The following is a 23,169-nucleotide window of genomic DNA, read 5'->3' as shown; positions in this document are numbered from 1 at the left end:
CAAAAAAATTAACATTTAATTTTTAAATTTTGAATCTATTTCTTAAAATATACACTCAAAACAATGAATTGGGCGAGGGAGGTGGAAATCACAATATGATAGTAAAAACTCGTAAAGCAGACTATATTATATAGTCGTAAAGCAGAATTACAGTAATATTGCATTCTTACATGGTCATAATGTGAAGTGGCACATTAAAAAACTTATTCGAAGAATGCAAACACCACTTGAAATAAAGTAAGCATCACTTACTTTTTAGATCACCTCTGTCTTTGCAAGACTTGCTAGGATTTTTTTCAGCAATATGCATTTGAAACTTATGTCTAGCCCACTGAGTTAGATGATCGAGCATGGAGAACACTGTCTGCGTGCTCAGTTGGCTTAGATCAGATGCACTGTCTTGAAGTCTCCTAGTACACTGGTCATCATGTTTCAGAACAGCCATAATCTCCATGTAAACCTACACAAACATTAATATGATGAAAAACAGAAGTACCATACAGGCACCAACAGAGTAGAAAACAGCACATATTAACATAATTAACAAATCAACATTAAAAATGAAGATAGTAGATATTTTAAGTGCATACATTAATAAATTGGTCTTTATTTATAAGCCTTCTTTGTCTGGTGATCTTGAGAGGAAGAAAGGACAAACCAAGTACAAGTCATCATCAGAAGACTGTGCAGCAAGAAAATCTTTGAAAAGCGCATCCTTGGATTCAGGGGGGAAAATAATAAAAATCACAATTTCTGAAATTTTACAATTCAATACACAGTGAATGCTGCTGCACTTCTGCACACAGCACTTCCAAGTTTGATAGAGTCAAGTTCACTACTGGCTACAAGATCACAGATTTGATTGTTGCCTATATTGAAGTACATACAATGCTGAAAAGACCTGCTTCCTGTTCATTTTAGTCAACAGGAGATGAAATACATAACAGACGCTTATTGTGGATGCACTCCTTCGCAGAAGAACCATTACCCTGAACAACCTCCTACACACCCAGAATGTTTCAACACCGGTATTTTAACTGTGAAACTTCAAATTAATAGAATGTAACCTGTATTTTTCAGTTTCTTCAACTTCTGCTAAAGCAAACTAAAGGAAAGATTAATTCCTGGATGATGCTTCTCCCTCCTGCCCCTGCTCTGCATGAGTGTTGTATCTGAACAGGTTTTTCTACTTGAATCATGTGTGTGTGCAAGGGAAAGAAAAAATTATGGGTCTGTATTCTCAGAAGTATACAAGTTCAATTTATTCCTTAGTATTTGCCCCCTCTTCCTCTTTGTACAACTGTATCTCCTAATATTACTGCAATCCTACTTAACAACATAGTATCTCTACTCCTAGGCCCTGCTGAAATAACTTCAAGAAATATAAATCCACAAAAAAAGCAACTGAACACAAACTTGTACAAATTTATTTAAAAAACCTAGCTGAAAATGTAGTGGGGTAGGGAAAGAGGAGAGTGCTTAACAACTACAATTTGTTCATGTAGGTCTACAGTAGTTCTGTAGAGCTGAACAGCTTCTTAGGAAGAACAGCTCTGGAATGTTGCTGTGAAGAATTCATACATCTTACCTCTTGTTGATCCTCTTGGCTGCACCCCAACAAGACATAGACAAGGATGTGTGGAAGCAGATAAATTGTCACTTTATAGTCATTTTTCATCATAATACTGCAGCAATCAAAAACTTTTCTGGCAAGATCATGTCGCACCTACAAGAAAATATTTCCAGCAGAAGCATCATTACAAATACCCAAATACTTAACAGGTGTCTATTTTTGACAATTACAAAAGTATTTGATGGAACAGAATTTAAGATACTCATCTCCTACAGAAAATTCATCAAACTTAAGCCTGCAATATGGATGCCAGATGGTAGCTTTTATTATGTGTATGAATTGCTGATACCACAAAAAGACAGGCAAACACTGCTTACACATTGCACTTCTGTTTTCCACACTACTGTGAACTTGCAGTGGCCATCAGAAAAAAAAAAAAAAAAAAAAAGGCTGAGAGTCTACTACTTCTTTGAGCCTCTATCCTGCACTTAAAAACATGAAAAAATTAGGAAGTTATAAAGACAATCAATTCATCTTTATCTGAAATAGAAAGAGGCCACCACACCTACTGAGCTAATGTAATCAAAGTCACTTTCTAGAGTGGTTGATTTAGAAATGAAATTTTCAGTGGGTCATTTAAATGCAGGAAAGGCAAAAGGAACGGAAAAAAGTATTTGACTCTCTCCTTCTATGTGCTGGGATTGTGGATATATGGGGACACGAAAGAAATATTTCAGAAACTGAGAAGGTAACTTGAGGTTTTCCATAAGCATTTTAGGTAATTTACAGCAACACTTTAAGTGCTTTCAACTGTACAACAGTGTTTGGACAAAGGCAAACTTCCTAGACTTTTGGCTTTGGCACAATCTGCCAAGTCTAGCTAAGAAGAAACAATGCTGGTTAAGGGAAAGTGCACAGTTACCTTAAAGGTGCAAGAAGTCTATACTATGCACTATAACAAGCCTCCAGAGAAAAAGCATATCCCCCTCATCCATCCCTCACTTTCAGAAACTGAAGTTAGGTCAAGAACCATGTTGTATATACCAACTTAAAAAGCAGACTTATTATCTTACCTTTGTTATAAGATAACCTGCCCAAGTTGCTGACCATTCTGCAAAATTGTCACCTAATTTGCTTAAGTAAATTGGCTTCTTCATCTTAGACCAATCTACAGCTTTTTGGTAACTCTTGTACCTGTAATTTCAAAGTACCATTTAATAAAACATTTCAAATATATATATGACAATAATTTAAAACAAAACAAAACTACAGCATACAGTTAATTTTGAAGTTCCCTAGCTTGAATCTTAAGGTTTCAACTTCTGAATCTTAAAAATAAATAAATAAATAAATAAATAAATAAATCCAGCAGCCAATGTATTTTTCTAGGATTTCTTGAAATGAAACGTGACATAGGAACAACATAACATGCTACTAGAACTTGAAAACATACTTCAAAGTGCTGTTCAAATCAGCACTACGAAATGCAGTTGGATGTTTATTTGAGTAGTATGTTTTGATGGGAAAAACCCAGAAGAGACATGAAAGCCACAAAAGGCTTTCTGAGCAGGTCAAACTTATCACAGATGAGCATGACAGTCACTATTAATAAGGAAACAGAAAGGAAACTTTATTTATTTCAAATGAAGGTACATACATAATAGGAAATTTTCTTCACACTACATTTTATCATTAATTCAACAAAATTTAACAAGTTAAATTGAAACCCAATGAGATCCTCCTACTTCTATAAATGATAGCAGTAAAGGTATATTAATGGATTTGAGTACAAAGTCAGTACAAACTAGTGAGAATTTGTACAGAGAAAGGAAAAACAGAAATAAAAGCATCAGAAAGTTGCATAAGATAATGTCCTAGGGAAAACACATATATCTGGGCAATGTATGAACTAAGAATTCTGCTTGTTTGATTTACAAAAAGTTACCTATTCAAGTAAATGCTTGAATAGGGAAAGCTTCCTTGCTGTTTGTATGTACACCTTACAGTCTTCACACAAGAGTGACAACCATAATACCAAATCATGTTATTGCTAGCCTAAAGGTTAAAAAAAAAAAAAAAGCAAGCTTTTAAAGCTGTTATGAAAAGAAATTGAATAAATTGTCATATACCGTGTATTTAAATGAGGTTCCAAGATTTCCTGCACATGCTCAGGAAATCTCCTCCAAAGCCTGGAGCCTGGGCAGTCAGTGTTTGTCTCTCTACAGTCATAGATAGACAGTAACTCCTGAAAAGGCATGGCTTATATAAACGAGTTAGCATTGAAAATACTTCACGATCACAAGAAAATTGGTGTACACGGAGAACAAAATACAAATTACAAGTTATTTAATTCAAAAATTATAACTGCAAAAATTTCATCCAAGATCATTATCCCTGTTACTACCCATGGGCTGATTTTGACTAACTATAGATTCTCCAGATTTCCTGGCTGGTGTTTGGACCACATTATCCTACATTCTGCACGTCTGCCAATAAATAGACAAGGACTAGAAGCTAGTCTGATTCTTTCTAGGGTAGAAGCTGATTTAATCCATGGACTACATTGGGTCATCAATTTTCTCTTAGAGCTATGAAGTCATCCTGAAGTTTTCACAAAGATACAAAACCACAAAAAAGTCAGCCTAGAAATAGAGCAAACCAGCACAGAAGACTAGAGCCTGACAATAAGGGTAGACTAGCTGCTTCTTAAAAGGGTAAGCAGAAGCCCTCTTAGGAATACTTGCTGTTTTCAATTTCTGCCTATGGAACATGCACAATTTCTATGTCAATCTCATGATTAGTCCTTGAATCACTACATATAGACTGTTAATTACTTCTGAAACATCAGATCTCTCTGATAACATGACACAGAAAGAAACTTATACTTTTATTTAAATGCTTTTATTTGGCAACTCCTCTGAATTCTAATGGACGAGTGAACAACAAGGAGTTTAAAAAAAAAAGTGATCCTGAATCACCTTTTACATTATAATTTAAAACTGTACAGGATGATGTTTCAAACATGTACTGCAATATGTACATTTATATTTGATAATGCTGTATTCAGTGTGATAGGAAGTAATTTGTGAAGATAAAAGAGATCTAACATTGTATCTTACCTGAATAGCATATGCTGCAGAGTCCTGAGCACGAACATTATCAGCATAAGCAAGGAATGCTCTAGTCAGTTCCATCAATAATCCATAGGCAAAATTTGGATCCTCCACACCAGCCTCAATCACAAACACAATTTTATTACAACAAAGTATAATTAATGTTCAGATGGTCACTTTAGAGCCTGGCTATAAGCCAGTTAAGTGACAAAGCACGTAGAGATTTTCAGTCTAAAGCTAAGACGCTCCCTACTCCCAAGCACATAAAAAAATAAAAATCCCATAAAACTTTAATGCTAGAGAAAACACTACAGCAACACTTCTTACCACAAATGTAAAATGCTTTCCTTGAGTTTCACTTGTTGAAAAATCCAGCCTGCCAGGATCTATGGCTCCCAGCTCACCTAAACATTCTCCACAAAGTAGTCGGGCTTGAGAATTTGCATCCTGACAGCCGATAAGAAGTACGGTTACCAACTGAGAGATAACTGGCTCCACAGTTTCACTGTCTGTTACATACTTTATCAATTTTTCCTAGGAAGTTAAAAAAATAATAATGAGTCTACAACCATGTTTACAATAAGTCTTCTCAATTTTTTTTTGTCTGTAACTCACTCTTCATACTTTATTTGCCCATGACTTTAGATTTGTCATTCAAATATTGTCATTTTGTAACTATAGCCCAATTGCACTGAATTACTTGTTATCATATGAAGGATTAAATAAGTAAGAATGAGGGATTAGTAATGCTCTTATAGCCAGTATTTTATTTCATTATTAAATACCTCTCTACTAACTTAATTTTCTTTCCTTGTTGTATCAAGAATCTGTCTTTTCTATGCTTTTAAGAAAAAAAAAAAAAAAAAGACTGTTGAAATGCATTTCCTAGATATAGCTTCCCTTACAGTTAAAAAAAAACAAACAAAAACAAAACATATATACCAATACCCTTGGTAAATCAGCATCACATGAAGGAGGACTGGAAAGTCCTGTTACATGGACTTATAGAAAAGAATCCCTTCTACCAATTATATTAAGAAACATCTAGATTAACAAATGCAGGAGAACACCCATGTTCACGCAAACACCCAGTAACAGTAAGCTTGTTGGTCTGGCTGCTACTTTGATTCATTTCTAAGTGTACTCAAAGAGGTTTTTAATACCTGATTTCTATATAATGTTTCTTTCAGGCTAGTAAGTGCATGGATACGAACATCCACATTTTCATGCTGAATAGCTCTCATGGATAGCTGCAGTGTTGTCTGCAAGTCAGTGCTTTTAGAAGATTCCTGAACAGGACATAAGAAATGTAATAAATAATAATAAAAACAGGAACACAGTTAAGCAGCATCTCAAAGAACACAAGCAATAAGACATACAAACATCAATTTCTCTACATACATTCTTAACTATATCCATATACATACTTATATGTATACTACATACATACTTAACTATATCCATATCCATACACATACTGCTGTCTTCCTCTCCTTTTGTTTGCTCTCCTCAAGAAGGTGCTATATTTGTACTTTTTTTTTTTGATCAGAAGAAAATGACTAAATCCAAAGAAAACTCTTTGCTTCAAGCACCTCAGTATCTAAAATAATTGTAAACTTTTTTTTATTAAAAAAATCTCTTATTCCCACTAAATAATTGCTACATCTCATCTATTTTGCTTGCCTTTAGAAGGTAAGTAGAAAGTATAGACCATAAAGCACTCCTAAAAATATGGCAAACCAGGTTAACTTGGAAGAGAATACAGATGAGGGATTCAATTAAAAGTAACTTATCTTGAAATACATTCATTGCCATAGCTAAGAATGTTGACTTTTAACCTTATAATCTCTTTAGTCTCAAAAAGATGCAAAGTTAGAAATTCAGAGGTGCTAGAAAACAAGCATGTTAAACGTTACCCCATTTCACTCCTGAAGAGTGAGAACCTGTCTCAAAGTATTCCTCCAATACACAAATTCTGCTTTGTTGTGGAGGCAGATGAATACTCTTTATACTTAACAAAGCTTTTAATAAACAATTTTCGCATTCATCATGAATTAACTTGATGCATTATAAATAAATAAATAAATAAATAAATAAATGAAGCTGTACCTTTCGATATTCCTGAAGGACTACTTGAATATCTTTCAGTTCTGGAAGGTCAGGCAGAAAATATATTTCATGTAAATAGTCTCGTACTGCATCCCTAATAGACATAAAAATATTGCAAAGGACATTTTGAATATTAGTTGTATGAGACAGATTTTAAAAACCCATTCAGTGAAAGCACTAAAATGTAATAACAAAAGAAGAAAAATTTTTTATTTTATTTTTTAAATACATGTGTTAAACAATTTATTACTCTTTTTACTGAACTAATATAAAGGTATTTCTTCTCTATACTTTATATTACTCTCTAATAGCCAGTTCTTCCCAATGCTTTGAGAGTTACCATTCAGTTCTAGCAGATTTGGTTCTCCTTGGTTTGGACACAAGACAAAGAGTGAAAATAACCCCTTTTGATTTGTAGCCAATTCCTTATAAGAATACACATAACCAAAAAAAGAATTCCGTCTTCCTAAAGTGAAGTAAGGTATTTCAATTTTGCTTCTATTTTAAATGGGCTTCTATGAGAGCCTTGTTATTCATAGTGTCTCCTTTTATTTTGAATACTGTTGGTATTATAGAGTGCAAGAAAGATGAAAATCCAACATAAATAACCAAAATATAAACTATTGCTGCTCCTGGAGAATACTAAGTTACAAAAGATACCTTAAAAAAAAAAAAAGTATATATATATTTTTAAAAAAAGTATCTTTAAAAAAAAAGTAAGGTGACCAGTTGCAAAGAAGATGTGCTAAATTCTGTGCATTTCTTAACTATAACTCTAGGTAGTGAAATCAACGATTAAAGACCTAATTTCCTCCCTACTTCCAACTCTCTGCACTTCTCTCTAGCTTAGAATAAATTTTAGCAATTACTGTTATTCCATCTGCATGGCCTGTAGAGGCAAACAGTTTCCCATTCCAACAGAAAGAGCACACAATCTGAAGCTCAATACTGATGCAGGGGCGAAGCCCCCTAAATAGGTTGTAACTTGGCTGCATCATCATATATTTTCAATGAGGTCAACATCAGAATACATTTTCAGATGAGGATATCACTTGTGAAATTTCAAAATCTTGTTGCAATTTAAAGAAGTAAAAATTTTATAGAACAAATTAATATTTTGCATAAAACCAGTAAGTTTTCTCATCTCAGTACTGGACAATTTTCATTTAGTTTTATCTCCATTTCTGTTACAGGATTTAATCCATGTAAGTGAAAATATTTTGTACAGTACCTGTTCTCAACTATGAGAAAGTAAAATACTGCTGTTGTTTCCTTTGGCTGGATATGTATAAGGGGCAGCAATGCTACTATCACATGACTAAGCAGGGAGCCAAGGTATGAATGATCCAGACTTCGAACAAAACAATCCCAGGCTCTGAATAAGAAAATACATGAAAACAATAGTAATCAATGATTCTTTTCTGTATAAAGGCATTTTATCTGAATCACGAGAAGCATTCTAAATTATATGAGTTCTTTGGTTTAGAGTATTATCCAGAACAAAACAACATATTCAAGGACAAAAATGGCAGGTTTGTCACTTTTTGGGCACATTATCAGTTCACCTGCAACACAGTTCTGGAAAATCATCCTTGTATCTTAGAGCTGTTCTCAGTGTAGTCATCATCTTCACTCTTACTGAACTGATGTGTTTGGGACCCATAAGCTTCATTAAAGACATGAGACTGTTCAAGGCCTATATATAAAAAACAACAACAAAAAAGTCATATTGATATATTAGATTTTCAGTGAAATATATACAAGCCACTTCTTTGAACACAACCAGGCTACCCTGGCTGAAAAAATCATATACCATATAAGCCATATGAGGTAATAAAGTTGTACCTTCTGTTTATCTCCCCCCCTCCCCCTCAAAAAAAAAAATATATTTGTTTAACATTCTCCAGTGAAAACAAACCTAGTTTGATATTTCAATAAGAGGTTTGTGGATTTGAGAAAAGAGAAGAGGATCTGGAATGACTAGATTGTAATAAGAAAAAGTAGTTGTTTAGGCTGTTGACGGATTGACAAGGGAAGAACTGTAGACACCAAAGGAGTTTATGGTTACAGAAGTCAGTTGTATGATGATTGACTATTTCCAAAACTGTAGAAGCTGGTAAGTACACATTGAGAAAATACAGAGAAAACAAACTTGCATTTGAAAACAGTGACAGAATTGACATAGATCTTACAGCAGAAGTGACAGTAAGTTTAAAGGAGCAGTTAATAGCTCAGCTGTCAATGGGACTGATGAAAGACAGGAGAGAAATACTAAGATGCAGAAAAAGTAGGAGGTATTTCAGTCATGGCCACATTGTATCTGACAAGGTAGCAGAATGTCCAGCATATCAGTAACCTACCAAGAAACCCCAGCTTGAGGAAAGGTAAGGGAAGGGGAAACTCACACACACAAACAAGACAGAATAGAAGTAATGGCAGGTATATCAGAAGAAATGCTATGTAAATGAAAGTAAGTTCAGAAAACATCAAGACCCTGGGCTATGAAAATGATATCATCTCAACATGAATACCTCAGAAGCAAAAAAGCTAGAAAAGAGAATACCAGCAGAGAAAACACAGTCTACAGATAAACATATAGTTTATATATGGTCTAGGACTGAAAAATTCCATTTAGAAATTGTGCCACCTCTGTGAAGAGGCCGTAAGATCTACCTTGCAGTTAGAAGCTTGCTGCCTCACCACAGCAGAACTTTCAGATTTTGTCTTGTGTCAAGGTGTGAGCACTAATTTCACTAAGCCTCTGTACCATAAAGCTCAAAGGAGCTGTTCTGTGAGAAACAAAACCAATAAAGCCCAGTTTCCCTTGGATGTGCATCTTATTTTCTTTCAGCTTTTTGTAGCAGTAGTTTCAGCTTTGCCCTCTAATGCCCTTAAAACCTTTTTCCCTGCAATAACTAGTTTCCTCCCGTATTCCCTCACCCTCCACTTTGTTTCTTTCATGCACGTAAAACATATACTCAGATTCCCCCTCGATAATCACTGGTCAAGTGACATGTGACACGTACCACATGACTGAATTATGTACATTAAATGACCAGTAAAAAAAACAAAAAACAAACAAAAAAAAACCCCACATACTTATGAGCTTACACATGTCCTACCTACAGTGAGATCACCAGTTTGCAAGAATCATGTGTCAACTAAGTATCTTTGAGACCTCAACAACAATTGTACAATCACATAAGCAAGTCTGGAGCATTCAAATAGTACTTAAAAATAGTCCTTGTTTATCTTTGTTTTAATATTCACAGTTGAGTTTACGCACCATTTTTTTATCCTCAATGCCAACACTGGAACTTAATAACTGCATGTTAAAAAAAGCCAAGATACCAAGCAACTTAGGCTGCAGATAATCAGCCTGTGGAGAAAAAAGTAAAAAAGTCATCTTACTATTAATACATTGCTAAACTTAAGTAATGAAATAGCAAATACTAAATGGCAATTCTAACAGAAAAATTGGAAGAATCCCAAACACATACACTGCTCCATAAGTAATATCAGTGTTCGTGAAAGATGTCCCTATTAGGCTGTATTGTTTTTAGTTTTATTAATGCACATTTGGAATGTATCTATTTATTACAAGAACACTTGATATAAAACAACAGTCTTTCCTCCACTTTTATTTCAGATAGGATTTATAAGTGATATTCAAAATATGTCAAATTGTCCTCATTCTCTGACTGGAGATTAAAAATATATTAAAAATATTGAACATGAAAATTTTGATCTCCTTACCATTTGTTCAGGTGATGTTATTTCTCTAGGTCCCTGATAGGGATCATCATGAGATGCAAATGAAGCCAATATTGACAAACCGTTGAAGACTTGTTGATAGTGCTCTCCTATACGAAGCAGTAGTTCATTATGCAGTCCCTGGTAGTCCTGTCTCAGCAAGCTGCCCAGCTCAATCTCAGTTTCATTCTGTAATCAATCAGAAACCAAGTATTACTTTCTTTGCAATGAAACTCACACACTGAAAGATAGGAAGCATCAGACTTTAGGTTGATTTACCATAGGAATGAAAGAGAAAGTTCCCACTCAATATCAGATAAACCAAGTCATTGGAGTTCAAGTTCACAAAATACCTCACAACATCTACTCAGAGCAATGAAACAGATTATAAATAACAACAACAGAACTTCTACATATGCATTTTCCCCAGCTATGCTTTGCAATACCTTTATTTAAATAAAGCAGAAAGAAGAAAGCTCACTATTCCCCCACTGTTGCTCTCAATCTGCATGCATAATAGTGCCACCAAAGCCCATTTACCTTGAGGTAATGAAGTGCCCGCTCAAGTTCATCCTTGGAACAGGAACAGACCAAATGAGAGAAGATGTATTTGAAGTTGTTGATTAAAATCTCTCTTCGGTTTACATTCAGCTGTTTTGCTATTGTTCGAATAAGAGTGGAGGCTGCAGGACTGGCCTTGGCTGCAAGGTCAGGAAGCAAAACCTGAAGGGTCCGCTGGTAAATTAAGAACAATGCTTAATGGGCAAAACAACAACAACAACATAAACACCATACCAAAAAAAATAGTGAAAAATCCCCCTCCAAAACCACCAAATCCAGGGATTGGTCAACATATATCTATGGTCATACCTACGAGCATAGATATGAATACAGAACTTTAATGCAGTGGGGAAACATTTAGTCAAAAAAGTAGTTAAAATAATGCTTTTGAGGAACTGCTTCATCTAACCATTACTGAAATATTCAAACAAAAAGTGGCAAGCCTATGAAGCTTAATTAGCTTCATAGATGTTGTACTCGTATTTTGCTTGTCAGTAGATGGGAAATTTACCCACTGTTATCTAATCAGATCGAGTTATATACCCACAGAACAACGGCTTTCTTCAACTGTAACACTGAAGCAGACACCAGGCAAAACCATGCCTTACAAACAATTCACTAAGTCATTAATGTAATTATACTCAATAAATACTCTACATGATGGATTGCTCATTATCTATCATATTCAAATTGGCACTGAAGCCATCACTGTAGGTCCTTGATAAAACTGTTCCTCTGTAATTATTACAAACGTAACAAACAACAGCAACTAGAGAAAAAAATTAAGATCTGTGACTTTCACAAAAAAGTAACGGACTAAAATAGAAATCCGTGAGTACACACACAGAGACAAAACATGCATTCAAAGGGACTAACGAACTTACCGAGAGAAAGCGGTTTAGATCTGGAAAGTCAAATACACTGGCAATCTCAGATAACATGTCCAGAGCCATTTCTCTGTGGTGAGCAGCTTCTTGTTGCTGTAGCTCGTTACCCTGGCGTGGCACACTCAATACTGCCATCTGGCTGGAGTGCAGGGATTCCACAAGAAACTAAACATGAAGAAATAGCTACTTAATGTTACTCTCCCCTTTTTTTGCTCCCTAAGCAAAAAAGTTGCACTCTCTCCGTGCACCTGCTTTTCTTTTCCCTTTATTGCACACAGATTCAGTATTATTACTTTGTGACAGAACTAAATTAATAATTGCATTTAATTGTGCAGTCTTGGGCTGGGATACTGCACATAATTCAAAAAGAACACTCAAAACTAGAAAAGTCTGATTTTAATAGTCATATTTTAACCAGAACTTCTGACTTTAGATAATGGGTAAAATGTATTAAGAAATCAACCGTGGCACTATTATGTCTGTAACAAAGGCTGACTTCAATTCCAATTTTATACCCTAGCCCCCTGTGTCAATGGTACCATAGTAATGCAAGAAGATATAGGGCATCCAGGGAATAAAACAGAAAAGCAATACTGCTGAGGGGAGAAGACCATGACAAAGTCAAATATTTCCTATTCCTTCCTGAACGTGTTTTTGCTTTTTTTTTTTTTTTTTAATTTCTTTCCTATCCTTTGAGACTTCACCTTGTAAAGTAGAAAATTTTTACCTTTAATATCATTTTAAAAATACATTAATAGAACCTAAGTATATGCCTTTGTATGTTATCAACTCTTTTCTTTTTACCTGACAGATAGGTTTCTTGTACTGACTGAAAAAAGCTTGCAGTTTTATGGACTTAGCTGCTGCCAGGGATCGAATTTCTGTGTATGCTGCTCCAGCCACAGAAGCTGACTTGGACAACAAACAGTGCAACAAATGCAAGAGGGCAAATGGTACCAGATCTCCTTTAGATGCCCTTGAAAAAATAAAGAAAAAAAATAAAGTAGAAAGAAAATTAACCATTGCACTAATAAAATTACTTAACATACAATTATCACAATGCAAAACAACTCATCATTGTATATAAATAGCTTATCTGTACTTGCAACAATAGGACAGGAAAAAAAGGGGCATATTCCATATGAATCAAGAGATTAATACAGCTACAAAGGACTCTGGATGAAGCCTGAGCTTGAAATAAGTACATTTAAAGTTACATTTACACTTGAACAAAAACTTATTGTGCATTGCAAACTGACAGTACATTGCAATTTTCAAGATATTATCAAAAATACCTTCCAATATCTCCTGTTGTGAGAATCAAGGTATCTTTAAGCTCATTATTTCTTGATATTTTGGCATTTGTATAGGCTTCTTTCATTCTTGAAACAAAGAGCTAGATCACATGAAAACAAAAGAATCATTTTGAAGGGTCTGACATCAGTAAAAGAAAAGCAACAAAAAATAAGTATGAATTCACCTCTTTTATGAATCCCTCTTCAGAGTCTAAGGATTCTAATATGTTCTTTATACAGTCGCTGAAAGCCACTCGTACATCTTTGTCTGGATCTTCCATTAGATTTAATAAAGACCCAATGAGAATTTTCACACTTGACTCATCACTGTTAAAATCCAGATGTTTGCAAAGGTGAGGTATATTTTCTATAAATGCTGAGCATGGATGGGTTGGAGGAGGAAAGGAAAAGATACTTTTAATTATTATTATTATTTTTTTAAATCTATTGAAGAAAATAAAAGTGTTACAATTCAGACATAAAGCACATAATATTTACTCTCTTGAGAAATGAGTAAAAAACCAGAAGAGCTATTTCAAATCTAGATTTGAAAGTACTTTTACCAAGTACTACATTCCTAGACATAGCCACAATTCCTAGACATAGCCACAAAATTAAGCATGGTAATTTAAAAAGAATGTCACAACAATATCTAACATTAGCTTTGGTATCAACTGAAATACCAAATTTCAAGCACTGTCTTAGCTACAAAAAAATAATAATAGAAAAAAAAGAACGGAAAAAGGTACAGAAAGAGTGGAACATAACTTTGTACAGAAGCGCAGTAAAAATAAATTCACATACCTAGTTTTACTGAACTGGATACTTTGTTCTCAAGAAGAGTAAGAAATGGCTTGAAAACACAGGCTTGCACAGAATGAGTTTTGTCATGAGCAGAAGTCACAGTAAGGTTGCTACATAAGATACCATAAGTAACGTTCCTAATATTAGAGTCTGCTGAAGGAGGTTGTACACTGAATGTACCAGAAAGACAGCAAGATAATTTTCCAACTATAGCAGCACAAGCCACCTTGACTAGCTCAGACTCATCTTTGATTTGATTTCTGAAATAGAAACAAAAATGAAAACATTTTAATAGATCGCTTATCTAGAAATTTACTTCCTACATTGTCTAAATTCTTTAACTATACTGGATGTATTATTTGGACAATTTAAGGATCTGCTTCACTAGATTATTTTTTTACTTTTCAAATAATTTCCAACTTTTCTTAAATGGTTGAAGTTGCACTGGGCATAGTGAGTCTGGTATGTTCCAGAGAAAGTGAAGACGACAGACAATAGAACAGAGAAGAGCAAGAAGTATATACAAAAGGAAGAGAAACTATAAAGATTTTAAAAGACATATGGACAAATATTTTAGTGACAAAGACACCCCCTTACCTCTCCTTAGTTTAAAATTATTGTTTAGAAATGGGGTCCTACATTAGCAAAGTAATTTGTATACAGACACAGTAAGTGAATTCTAGTCTACATTCATTTACACACATTCTGTTGATATATTTTATACTTTCTAAAATCAAAGCCTAGTAAATTCTGGATGAAATAGAAATAAAAATAAAAAACCTGGATGAAATAGAAATGAAAATAAAAAACAAATATTTGTTTCAGTGCTTATAATATAGTTCTAACATGTGTGGTTTTCTTCTTGCAAGAGAAGATGCATTAATACATACAAAAGAGCTTTGGGAATCACAGTGCAGGATGTCATGCCTCGTGGATGAAGCAGAAGAGAGAATCCTTTAACACAAGTAGCCCGAATTACTTCATGAGGACTTTGTAGTGCCCAATGATAAATGGATTTTCTCCAATCCAAACATATGTTTTTTGGGAAGAGAGACAGGAGGAACACACAGTGTGACTGAGTTTGGGGTGCTAAAGAGAAAAATAAAGCAGGTAATTACTTGACTTAAAATTTGAATATTGTTATTAATCATAAAGGGACAAGAAAAATAATTTCCTGAGAGATAATAGGTTTTATACACTTCAATATACTTACAGAAACTCTGTGCAGTTTTCTGACTCAAAGCTAGAGGATCAATCCCAAAAGCAGATGTTTTAAAAGAATCGTCAGGATGGCTGCAAATCCAGGGCAAAGACAGCATTCCACATAGATTGTCAAGAATCTGATCACTCAGTGGAATTTTTACTAGAAAAAAAAATCCAACACATGACACGTTTTTATGTAAGCTCTGTATAGACGCACGTTATGTTAATTTAGTACAGATTTTTTTTTCAATCAAGAAATAATGGTATCATTACGGGTTGATACCCTACATTTTATACATAGAATATAATACAGTCTTATATGAAAATAATCTAAACGTTTCATCAAGTGGCAGCAGGTAATGTGTGAGCGGAATGAATACAACTCTGCCATCTCTGGATTTGTATGAAAACTCAGGTGGATTTTGGGATGGCTACTAAGCTGAACTCACAAAACAACATTATTCTTAGAAGACTCTGTCCCCCATATTACTAGCTGCTTTAAAAAATAACCAAACCAACCAACCCACCCACACAGGTTCTTTGTAGTTTAGATACACTTCCAGCATGCCAAGTTCTGATGAAAATAGTTAGAAGCTATGAAGTCTTTAAGTGAAACAGAGGTAGTAATAGAGGTAGTAATGCATGCTGTCTCTGTGCATTTTAAGAAGGAAACTAGTTGAAAATTCATTTCAAAGACTTGTAAATCACATTCAAAAGGAATAAAAAGAAAGCTCCCTAAATAGAGAAAAATTGTTTTTTTATTATTATTATTTAATTTAACCATTTTTGTACGGAGTTCTAACACAAGATGTGTAATTTCAGTACAACAAACCAATTTAGTCAGATGTGTTCTTAGTTTACAAAACCAACAAAAAACATACGATTTTAAATGATTTCTCACCTTGTGCATACAGCAAAGCATCAAAGATTTTCACTATTCTGTCAACCACTTGTTCTAGGTTAATAATTTGCGTAGCAGCCTCTAACAGGCTCCTACAGACTTTCACTACTCTTGTGATAAAATCAGAGGAAATCCATATGAACTGTATATTCACCAGAGAATCTGAGGAGCTTGGAGTATTCTTGCATGTGTCAGTGTTACACGGATGAGTTACTTTATGATCTATACTGTTAAAAATAGAAATCATACGATCAATGTAACAGACTATAAACATTTACTACTGTAATGCTTTTAAGCAAAGGTGACATATAATTGTACCTCTTCAAAATATGCAGGACTTATCTGATACTTGTCCTGAGACATGGGGCAAGTATTAAACTAATCCACACAGATCATAACAGTTACAATAAACTATTGGTCTCATTTTCACCTTGGTACCTTTACCTGGTAGAATCTGTTGGGGGAGAACAGTGAACTATGCACAAAGCAGCTAGTCGGAGAATTACAGTAATTCCTTCTACAATCTGAAGGATATCCGCTGTCACAATTTCTTTCTCGAGGATAAGTATTAAGGATGCAGCTTTCTTTGTGATGGCATTCCATAGTGTGCTCTTCAAGTTCATGTTTACTGGGTTAAGTCTGTAATTTGACCATATTATTTTCAAACATATGGGTGTGTTTCAGTGGTTCCCACCTGCCCACACCACCACCAGAAGAGAGAAAACATAACAGCAAAAATAGATCTAATCCATGTTAGATACAGGACTGGAGGATTAAGAAAATAACAAATGAAACTTTAGCTTACATGAGCATTTTTGGAGAACAAGATATTAATTCTAAACTCAAACATGAGGCAAATCAGACTTATCTGAAAAGCTAAAAAGGTATTAGTTTACCATCCTTAGAATGTTATGACAACCAGGGTGTTTCCTGATGTTATATAAAAAGGCAAATGTCACTCCCAACTATAGCCCTGCCAGCCTAACTTCAGTCCCTGGGAAATTCTTCCCTAAATCCATTTCTAACCACATAAGGGAGAAGACGGCAAGAGACAGCATGCAGCTTTGTAGAAACTGACATAGTGGACCAGTGGGAAGCTGAATAGGAGAGACCACTGTGTCCTTGTTGCCAAGATGGTCAACTGCATATTGGGCTGTGTTATCAAGAGCAAAGGCCAATCCCCACATCTGGAGTACAGACAGCATGCTGGAGCCAGTTTTGAGTGCCCAAATACAAGAAAGAGATCAATATGCTGAAACAAGTGCAAGATAATCAGAGAGCTAAAGCAAAACACAAGAGGCCAATGTAACTGGGTTTGGCCACCCCTGAATAACCTGATTTAACTTGACTTGTTTTGAGCAAGTCCAGGTCAACTATGCTATGTACTCAGCTATGTACAAGATTCTACCACTCTTTGTATATTCTCTCAGCGTTTCTGTTTTTAATGTGTAGAAATTAAAATAATTCACATTAAACACAATAAAATAAAAATGCACTCTCTTTAACTGAAGTTTAACTTAAAAGTCATCTGTAGATTCAGATCTTTCAAAAGATCATTGAGACCTTTTCCAAACATCTTCCAATGTGACTATTACAAAAAAACTGCCTCAAAACAAACAAACAAAAAAAGCATTTCTTATTATTCTCTAGTTAAATTAGTATTAAGTGGTTACTGAGTAAGTGTCATACATTACTGGTGTAGGTGATTTCTTTGGACGCTGTGTAGATAGGCTTAGCCGTTGTCTTTTCTCCGGAACTTCATCACTGCTGCTGCTCCACCCATCAGTATCAGAAGTATCCAGCTGATTCTGATGAAGTTCCTGCAATATTTCTTCTGTCCGTGTTTTTAATGCTGCATAAAGTGGACTAACCAGATACTGAAATGTACAAACAAGAGAAGTACCATGATTTGTGTTATGCCTTACTTCCCAAAGACATGATATTATTATTTCTGACATCAAACACAAAATTTTGAGACATTATGGTAACATCAAAGTCTTAAAAACCTTTCTGTACAAGAACCTTAATTACACAATGAATGAAGTTCCCACCAGAGACAATGCAGCTTGTTCAGCTGTTTCCCAGCTCGTTCAGCTGTTTCCCAGCTCTTGCCATAGTACCTGGCTACTGAAGCCATCAAAATAGACATGAGTTTAAAAAAACAACAGATACAATATACATGTAGGTGCATGGGTTAAGACAGAACACCCAGCACACCCACATCTCATTATTTTAAATTAAACCTTTCTGTCTCCCTGTCTCTAAAAAGTATGACAACGCATAGAATTAGAAAGGAAAAGCAGCTCATATGATGAAGGGAAATTACTTGTTAAGCTACCCTTGTTTAACCCTATTCTGTGCCTTAGCCCCATTGTATAATACAGTTGTAAATAGATACTTGTGCCTGCATAGCCTCTCACTAGCTTAATATATTTCAAAAAGATAGGGTTCAGCTATGTTAAATTAAAGAATTCTAACCTATAAAAATACATGAAACAGCTGAGTAACAAGGAGGAATACCAATCAAATTATCCAACTACAACAATATTTCTTGGATTTTCTTCTTTGCACAGATAAGGTTATGTACATTATCTATTAACACAAACAGTTTCTAAAATCAACCTACCTCTTGTTCTTCCTGAGTTCCAAGCACATTCACAAAAATACTGCAGATGGTATTGATATGGGCTTTTCGCACTTGTAAGGCAGATTCATAGCCAGGTGGAACAAACTCCAGAAAATATTGCAGTATATGGCAAAAAGCAGCTTTCAGCTTTTCAGAATGAAGACACCTAAATACATCTCCTTCAAACAATGCACAAAGCTTCTCTAGTAGCATGTTCAAGTAGACAGGTTCAATATTTTTGTAAGAATCTGCTTCAAAAGGTAATAGTGTCCTCACCAACAGTAAGAGCGGTTCTTCAAAAAGTTCTGATTCTTCAATATCCATTTCAGGTGCTGATTGTAGAATTCCAAAAAAGACTGTGAAGAAAACACTGGCCAGCTGTTCTGGAGGTCCTCCCAAATGGATTAATTTTATTAAAAACTTCACTGACAAAGCTTTAACTTTTGGACTACCATACTCCAACAGGGAGCAACCTATCCCCCAGAGAATAGTATCTTGTCTTACAAAAAAAACATCTGCAACAATATGCGTCAGGATAGACAATAAGATAACTTCCAAACAGTCTACATTAGGCATACCCATCAGCTCTAATGGTGCCGATTTTAAATATCCCACACTGTCACTTATATTGCTTGAAAATCTCTTCACAGTCACCGGCCATATCAGCACATCTCCCCAGAGATGCCTTCGTACATCGCTTTCATGCAGGAAGATTAAATCTTGGAAAAGCTGTAGCAAGTCTTTTGTCAGTATTTCAAAGATGGAGCAACCCCTCATTTTAAACAGAAAAAGTAAGGAGCAAATGACATCACAGATGTTTTTGTGCAATGTGTTGCAGTTCGGAGTTGCAGCAATTCGAAGAAGCCTCGTTATGATCCAGTTACTAAATTCTAGGACAATGAAAAGAAACAGCACTCAGAAAACTATTAAGACAAAAAACAATGCCTCCTACTAAAAAGCACATCCTTGAGAGCAAATTATTCATCGGAAAAAAAAAGAAAAAAAAAAAAGAGAGAATAAAAGAATAAAAAATTTCATTGAGAAAAACATGTAAGCTTTGTAAACAGAAAGCTTTCTCAGGGACATTTCATCAGGAGATCTTATTGAAAACCAGGAAGGGATTGTGGGCAGGAGGAGAAGACTGATTTTAGAATGGGTAGTTCCAGACATTTTTTTCCACCTCAAAAAACCCCTCAGGCAATAACTATTTGTATAGAATATCTTACCAACGTTAGCTGGGCGGTATCATAATTACTAAGCAAAAGTACTGAATAAGGTCAAGCTCAGTTCTCATAAATTATCATTATGACATATGCAAATCAATTCACTTAATAAAAGTCTATCATAAGATTCATAGGTAATGGCAAACTTACCAATTTTTCTTGTCCCTATTTTCTTTTGTATGAATACATCAGCAGAAAATTTAAATCCTGTAAATACCAAAACTGAATACAAACTCTTTCAAACTCACCAATGGAACTGCATTCAGTTTCCTCCTGATTTCCACCCACATTTACAAACATAAGGGGGGAAGATTTCATGATATGTTGAATAAAATCTAGCAACATCACAGAACTTGGCTGTGAATCTGATTTCTTAATGAGTTCCAATGCAACTTTAAAAAAAAAAAAAAAAAGAAAAAAAAATTCTGAATTAGCATTGCAATAAACCAATTTCACGAATTTTGTTCACATCTAAAACAGGAGATGAAGAAATTTATTATATAAAATATTATGATACTGTATCAAAGCTGTATAGTTATCAATCTGAAATGTACCATATTAGTCCATGAAAAACATTTTGTGGTTATTGTAAACCCTGTACATGACACCAAACTGTATGAAGTAAAATATAAATTGCTCATAATAAGTATTATTCATTAAAACTACTTCCATTCATTTAGTTAGTACTACAACCAGCTCTTTGATTAGTGCAAAATAGCAAATAGTTAACAGTTTAATTTGTAATAATGTTTTCCTAGATTTATGACCTCTGTAGAAAAAAATGCCGATGATTATTCTAAAGCTGCAAAAATCAAAGTTTTTAAGTTTCAACTTCAGCTTACAGAATCAAGTTTAACAAAATATTAGAGATATCTAGTGCTGCTATACAGCTCCCTTTAAGCAAGTATCTGAATCACATCACATTTATCCAAATTCCCCAAGGTTACTTAGAGAGCACAAGAAGGAAACTATCCCAGATTTAGACAGCAGTTAACCAGAAAAGTTACATGATAAAGATAAAATACAATACTTATATATTTAAAAACAATACTTAAGAACAGGCTGTCTTTTTTTGGGTGGGGCAATTATACTTTTGTCTGAAGTCACTTTGTATCTCAAAAGCAAATACTTCAACTACTAACATTTGTTGAAGTGAGATGTAACTTGGAGAGAAGGGAGATTCCTTAAACTGTAAACCACGTTTAAAATTTATCAATTTGAAAGATAGGGATGTAATACTTACCCACATCTACATCTGTAAGAATTCTGTCAATGAACTGGCAGAGTATTTGTCTTGGTTTCTGAACAACTGTATTGTATTCTTCTGGACTAGCACTAAAATTAAAAGTACATTATGTTATCAATTTTAAAACATTAAATAATACGGAGTTAAACACAGAAACAGGTAATTTTCTCTTTCAGATGTCTTCAAAAATAAATGCAGATGGTTTTCTTGATTTAGCAACCAGCATATTACATGTCCTTCTCTCCCCTTATTTTTCATACACACAAAGTTGTATGAAATGCTGAAAATTGTTTAATTTTATTATGCGACTACATTTGATATACATTAAACACACTTCTGACCTATTATACCCACCACCACAAAGCAAAACAGTTTTTTTTTCCCTGCCCCAAAAGGTTTCAGGCAGAAAAATAAAATTGAGTACCCTTTTCACTTTGGAAATTAACAAAATTATTCAGCTTATTAGCTACCAGTATGCAGGGTAAGAGGTATCAACAGCAACTGCTGAGGTGATTACCATGTCAGGTACTTTTTAAGGTCAAATTTTCAATATTCAACTGTAGCTCTTTGTGAACTAGTTGACTACCACAGAATAAGCTGCGGTCTTTATGCTGCCATTAGAATTCTAGAGACAAATACTTCTCTTTCTCTGTATGCATGGAGCATATACGTGCCCCAGTCATGAAATGCTCCAATACGGCTTTAATCTTTGTCCCAGCGCAGCTTCTTTCAACAGAGCTGGAGAGCAGCAGGTCTTGATCAGTCAGAACATGTGTAGCAAATGACCCTATGGTAATTCACACTGAAGTCTCAGAGGTAAGTAGGTTCATTTCACATCACACAATGAAGATTGCGGCAAAGGCAGGAACATGCCACACACACTGTGGATGGCTTCAGCAGAGGCCATATGGGATGGATTCCTAGCATGCTTGTGATAAACTCAGGTGTCTGTCTAGCTCTAAGCTATCTATCTTCCTTACAAGCTGAGCAAAAGTGATGCAAAGTGTTATTTTGTATGTGCTCTACCTACCCAGCACAAGAGATGGGCTTTTTATGACATTACCTCAAGGAGCAAGGAACCCAAGCTCCAAGCTTTCAGCGCTGCCACAAGCTTCTCTCCCTCCCCTCCAGTTTGGCCACCTGCAGAATGCTACTAGTACTGCTCCTGGGATTACGAGGCCTTTTAAGTGGCAAAATTGAAGGGAATGAAAGAAATTCAAGGACCACAAAAAAAAAAATTTAAATAAAAGGAGGTAGAATCGAGGCAGCAGCAGGCTGCTTTCTTTCGGGCAGCAGCAGACGACACTTAAACAACACACGCTTCTGACTAAGCGCAGTTCGCATCCATCCCGAGCGAGGCACAGGACAGAAAGTAAACCCGGTGCGGGATGTACCACACGGGGCAGCGGCGGGGGCGAGAGGCCAGGCCGGGCCGGGCCGGGCCCCGCGCCCCATTCCCCAGGGCCCCAGTCGGGCAGGGGCCGGGTCCCCCGCGGCCTACCTGCCGAGCTCCCGCAGCGCGGGGATCATGGAGGCCATCTCCAGGCCCTGCTCCGCCATGCCTCCCGCTTCCACCCAAACCGCCTCCGCCGCCAGCCGGCCGCTCGCCCGCGCCCCCCGGCGGCGCTCCGCCTTCAGCCGCTTCGCGCCGGGCCGCGAGGGCGCCGCCACAGCCGCTCCCCGCCCCCTGAGGCCCAGCCCGGCCCCGCCGCACGCGGGCCCCGCTCCCCTCAGGCGCCTTCGCTGCCGGGCGAGGCGTGAGGCGGGACGCGGCGGTCCCGCCCCTACTCCCTTCACGCCCTGCCATTGGCCGCGGGAGCTGCCCGTCCGCTCTCCCCGCCCTCCTGATTGGCCCCGCCTCGCCCGCCGGCAGCA

General features: G+C 35.9%; 1 protein-coding gene across 1 annotated transcript in view; it reads right to left on the bottom strand.

Annotated features, from left to right (window-relative positions):
• ATR (ATR checkpoint kinase) overlaps positions 1-22,857 on the bottom strand; it is a 40,368-nt gene extending 17,511 nt beyond the window's left edge. Inside the window, exons 1-27 of the mRNA XM_084291889.1 lie at positions 22,796-22,857; positions 21,292-21,383; positions 20,297-20,440; positions 18,826-19,715; positions 17,889-18,076; positions 16,644-16,838; positions 16,200-16,426; positions 15,309-15,458; positions 14,986-15,184; positions 14,096-14,355; positions 13,477-13,667; positions 13,292-13,392; positions 12,801-12,972; positions 11,994-12,161; positions 11,089-11,283; positions 10,552-10,737; positions 10,082-10,174; positions 8,361-8,491; positions 8,027-8,170; positions 6,796-6,889; positions 5,850-5,975; positions 5,014-5,220; positions 4,693-4,806; positions 3,703-3,818; positions 2,647-2,767; positions 1,589-1,726; positions 253-460 (exon numbers count right to left, since the gene is read on the bottom strand). Coding sequence (XP_084148015.1) covers positions 253-460; positions 1,589-1,726; positions 2,647-2,767; positions 3,703-3,818; positions 4,693-4,806; positions 5,014-5,220; positions 5,850-5,975; positions 6,796-6,889; positions 8,027-8,170; positions 8,361-8,491; positions 10,082-10,174; positions 10,552-10,737; positions 11,089-11,283; positions 11,994-12,161; positions 12,801-12,972; positions 13,292-13,392; positions 13,477-13,667; positions 14,096-14,355; positions 14,986-15,184; positions 15,309-15,458; positions 16,200-16,426; positions 16,644-16,838; positions 17,889-18,076; positions 18,826-19,715; positions 20,297-20,440; positions 21,292-21,383; positions 22,796-22,854 — 4,909 coding nt within the window. The 5' untranslated portion in view covers positions 22,855-22,857. The remainder of the gene's footprint in view (positions 1-252; positions 461-1,588; positions 1,727-2,646; positions 2,768-3,702; positions 3,819-4,692; positions 4,807-5,013; positions 5,221-5,849; positions 5,976-6,795; positions 6,890-8,026; positions 8,171-8,360; positions 8,492-10,081; positions 10,175-10,551; positions 10,738-11,088; positions 11,284-11,993; positions 12,162-12,800; positions 12,973-13,291; positions 13,393-13,476; positions 13,668-14,095; positions 14,356-14,985; positions 15,185-15,308; positions 15,459-16,199; positions 16,427-16,643; positions 16,839-17,888; positions 18,077-18,825; positions 19,716-20,296; positions 20,441-21,291; positions 21,384-22,795) is intronic.
• Between the last annotated feature and the right edge of the window lie 312 nt (positions 22,858-23,169).

Source organism: Netta rufina (assembly GCF_964035555.1).
Source record: "Netta rufina genome assembly, chromosome: 9".
Lineage (NCBI taxonomy): Eukaryota > Metazoa > Chordata > Aves > Anseriformes > Anatidae > Netta > Netta rufina.
This window is presented reverse-complemented; position numbering and strand designations above follow the sequence as displayed.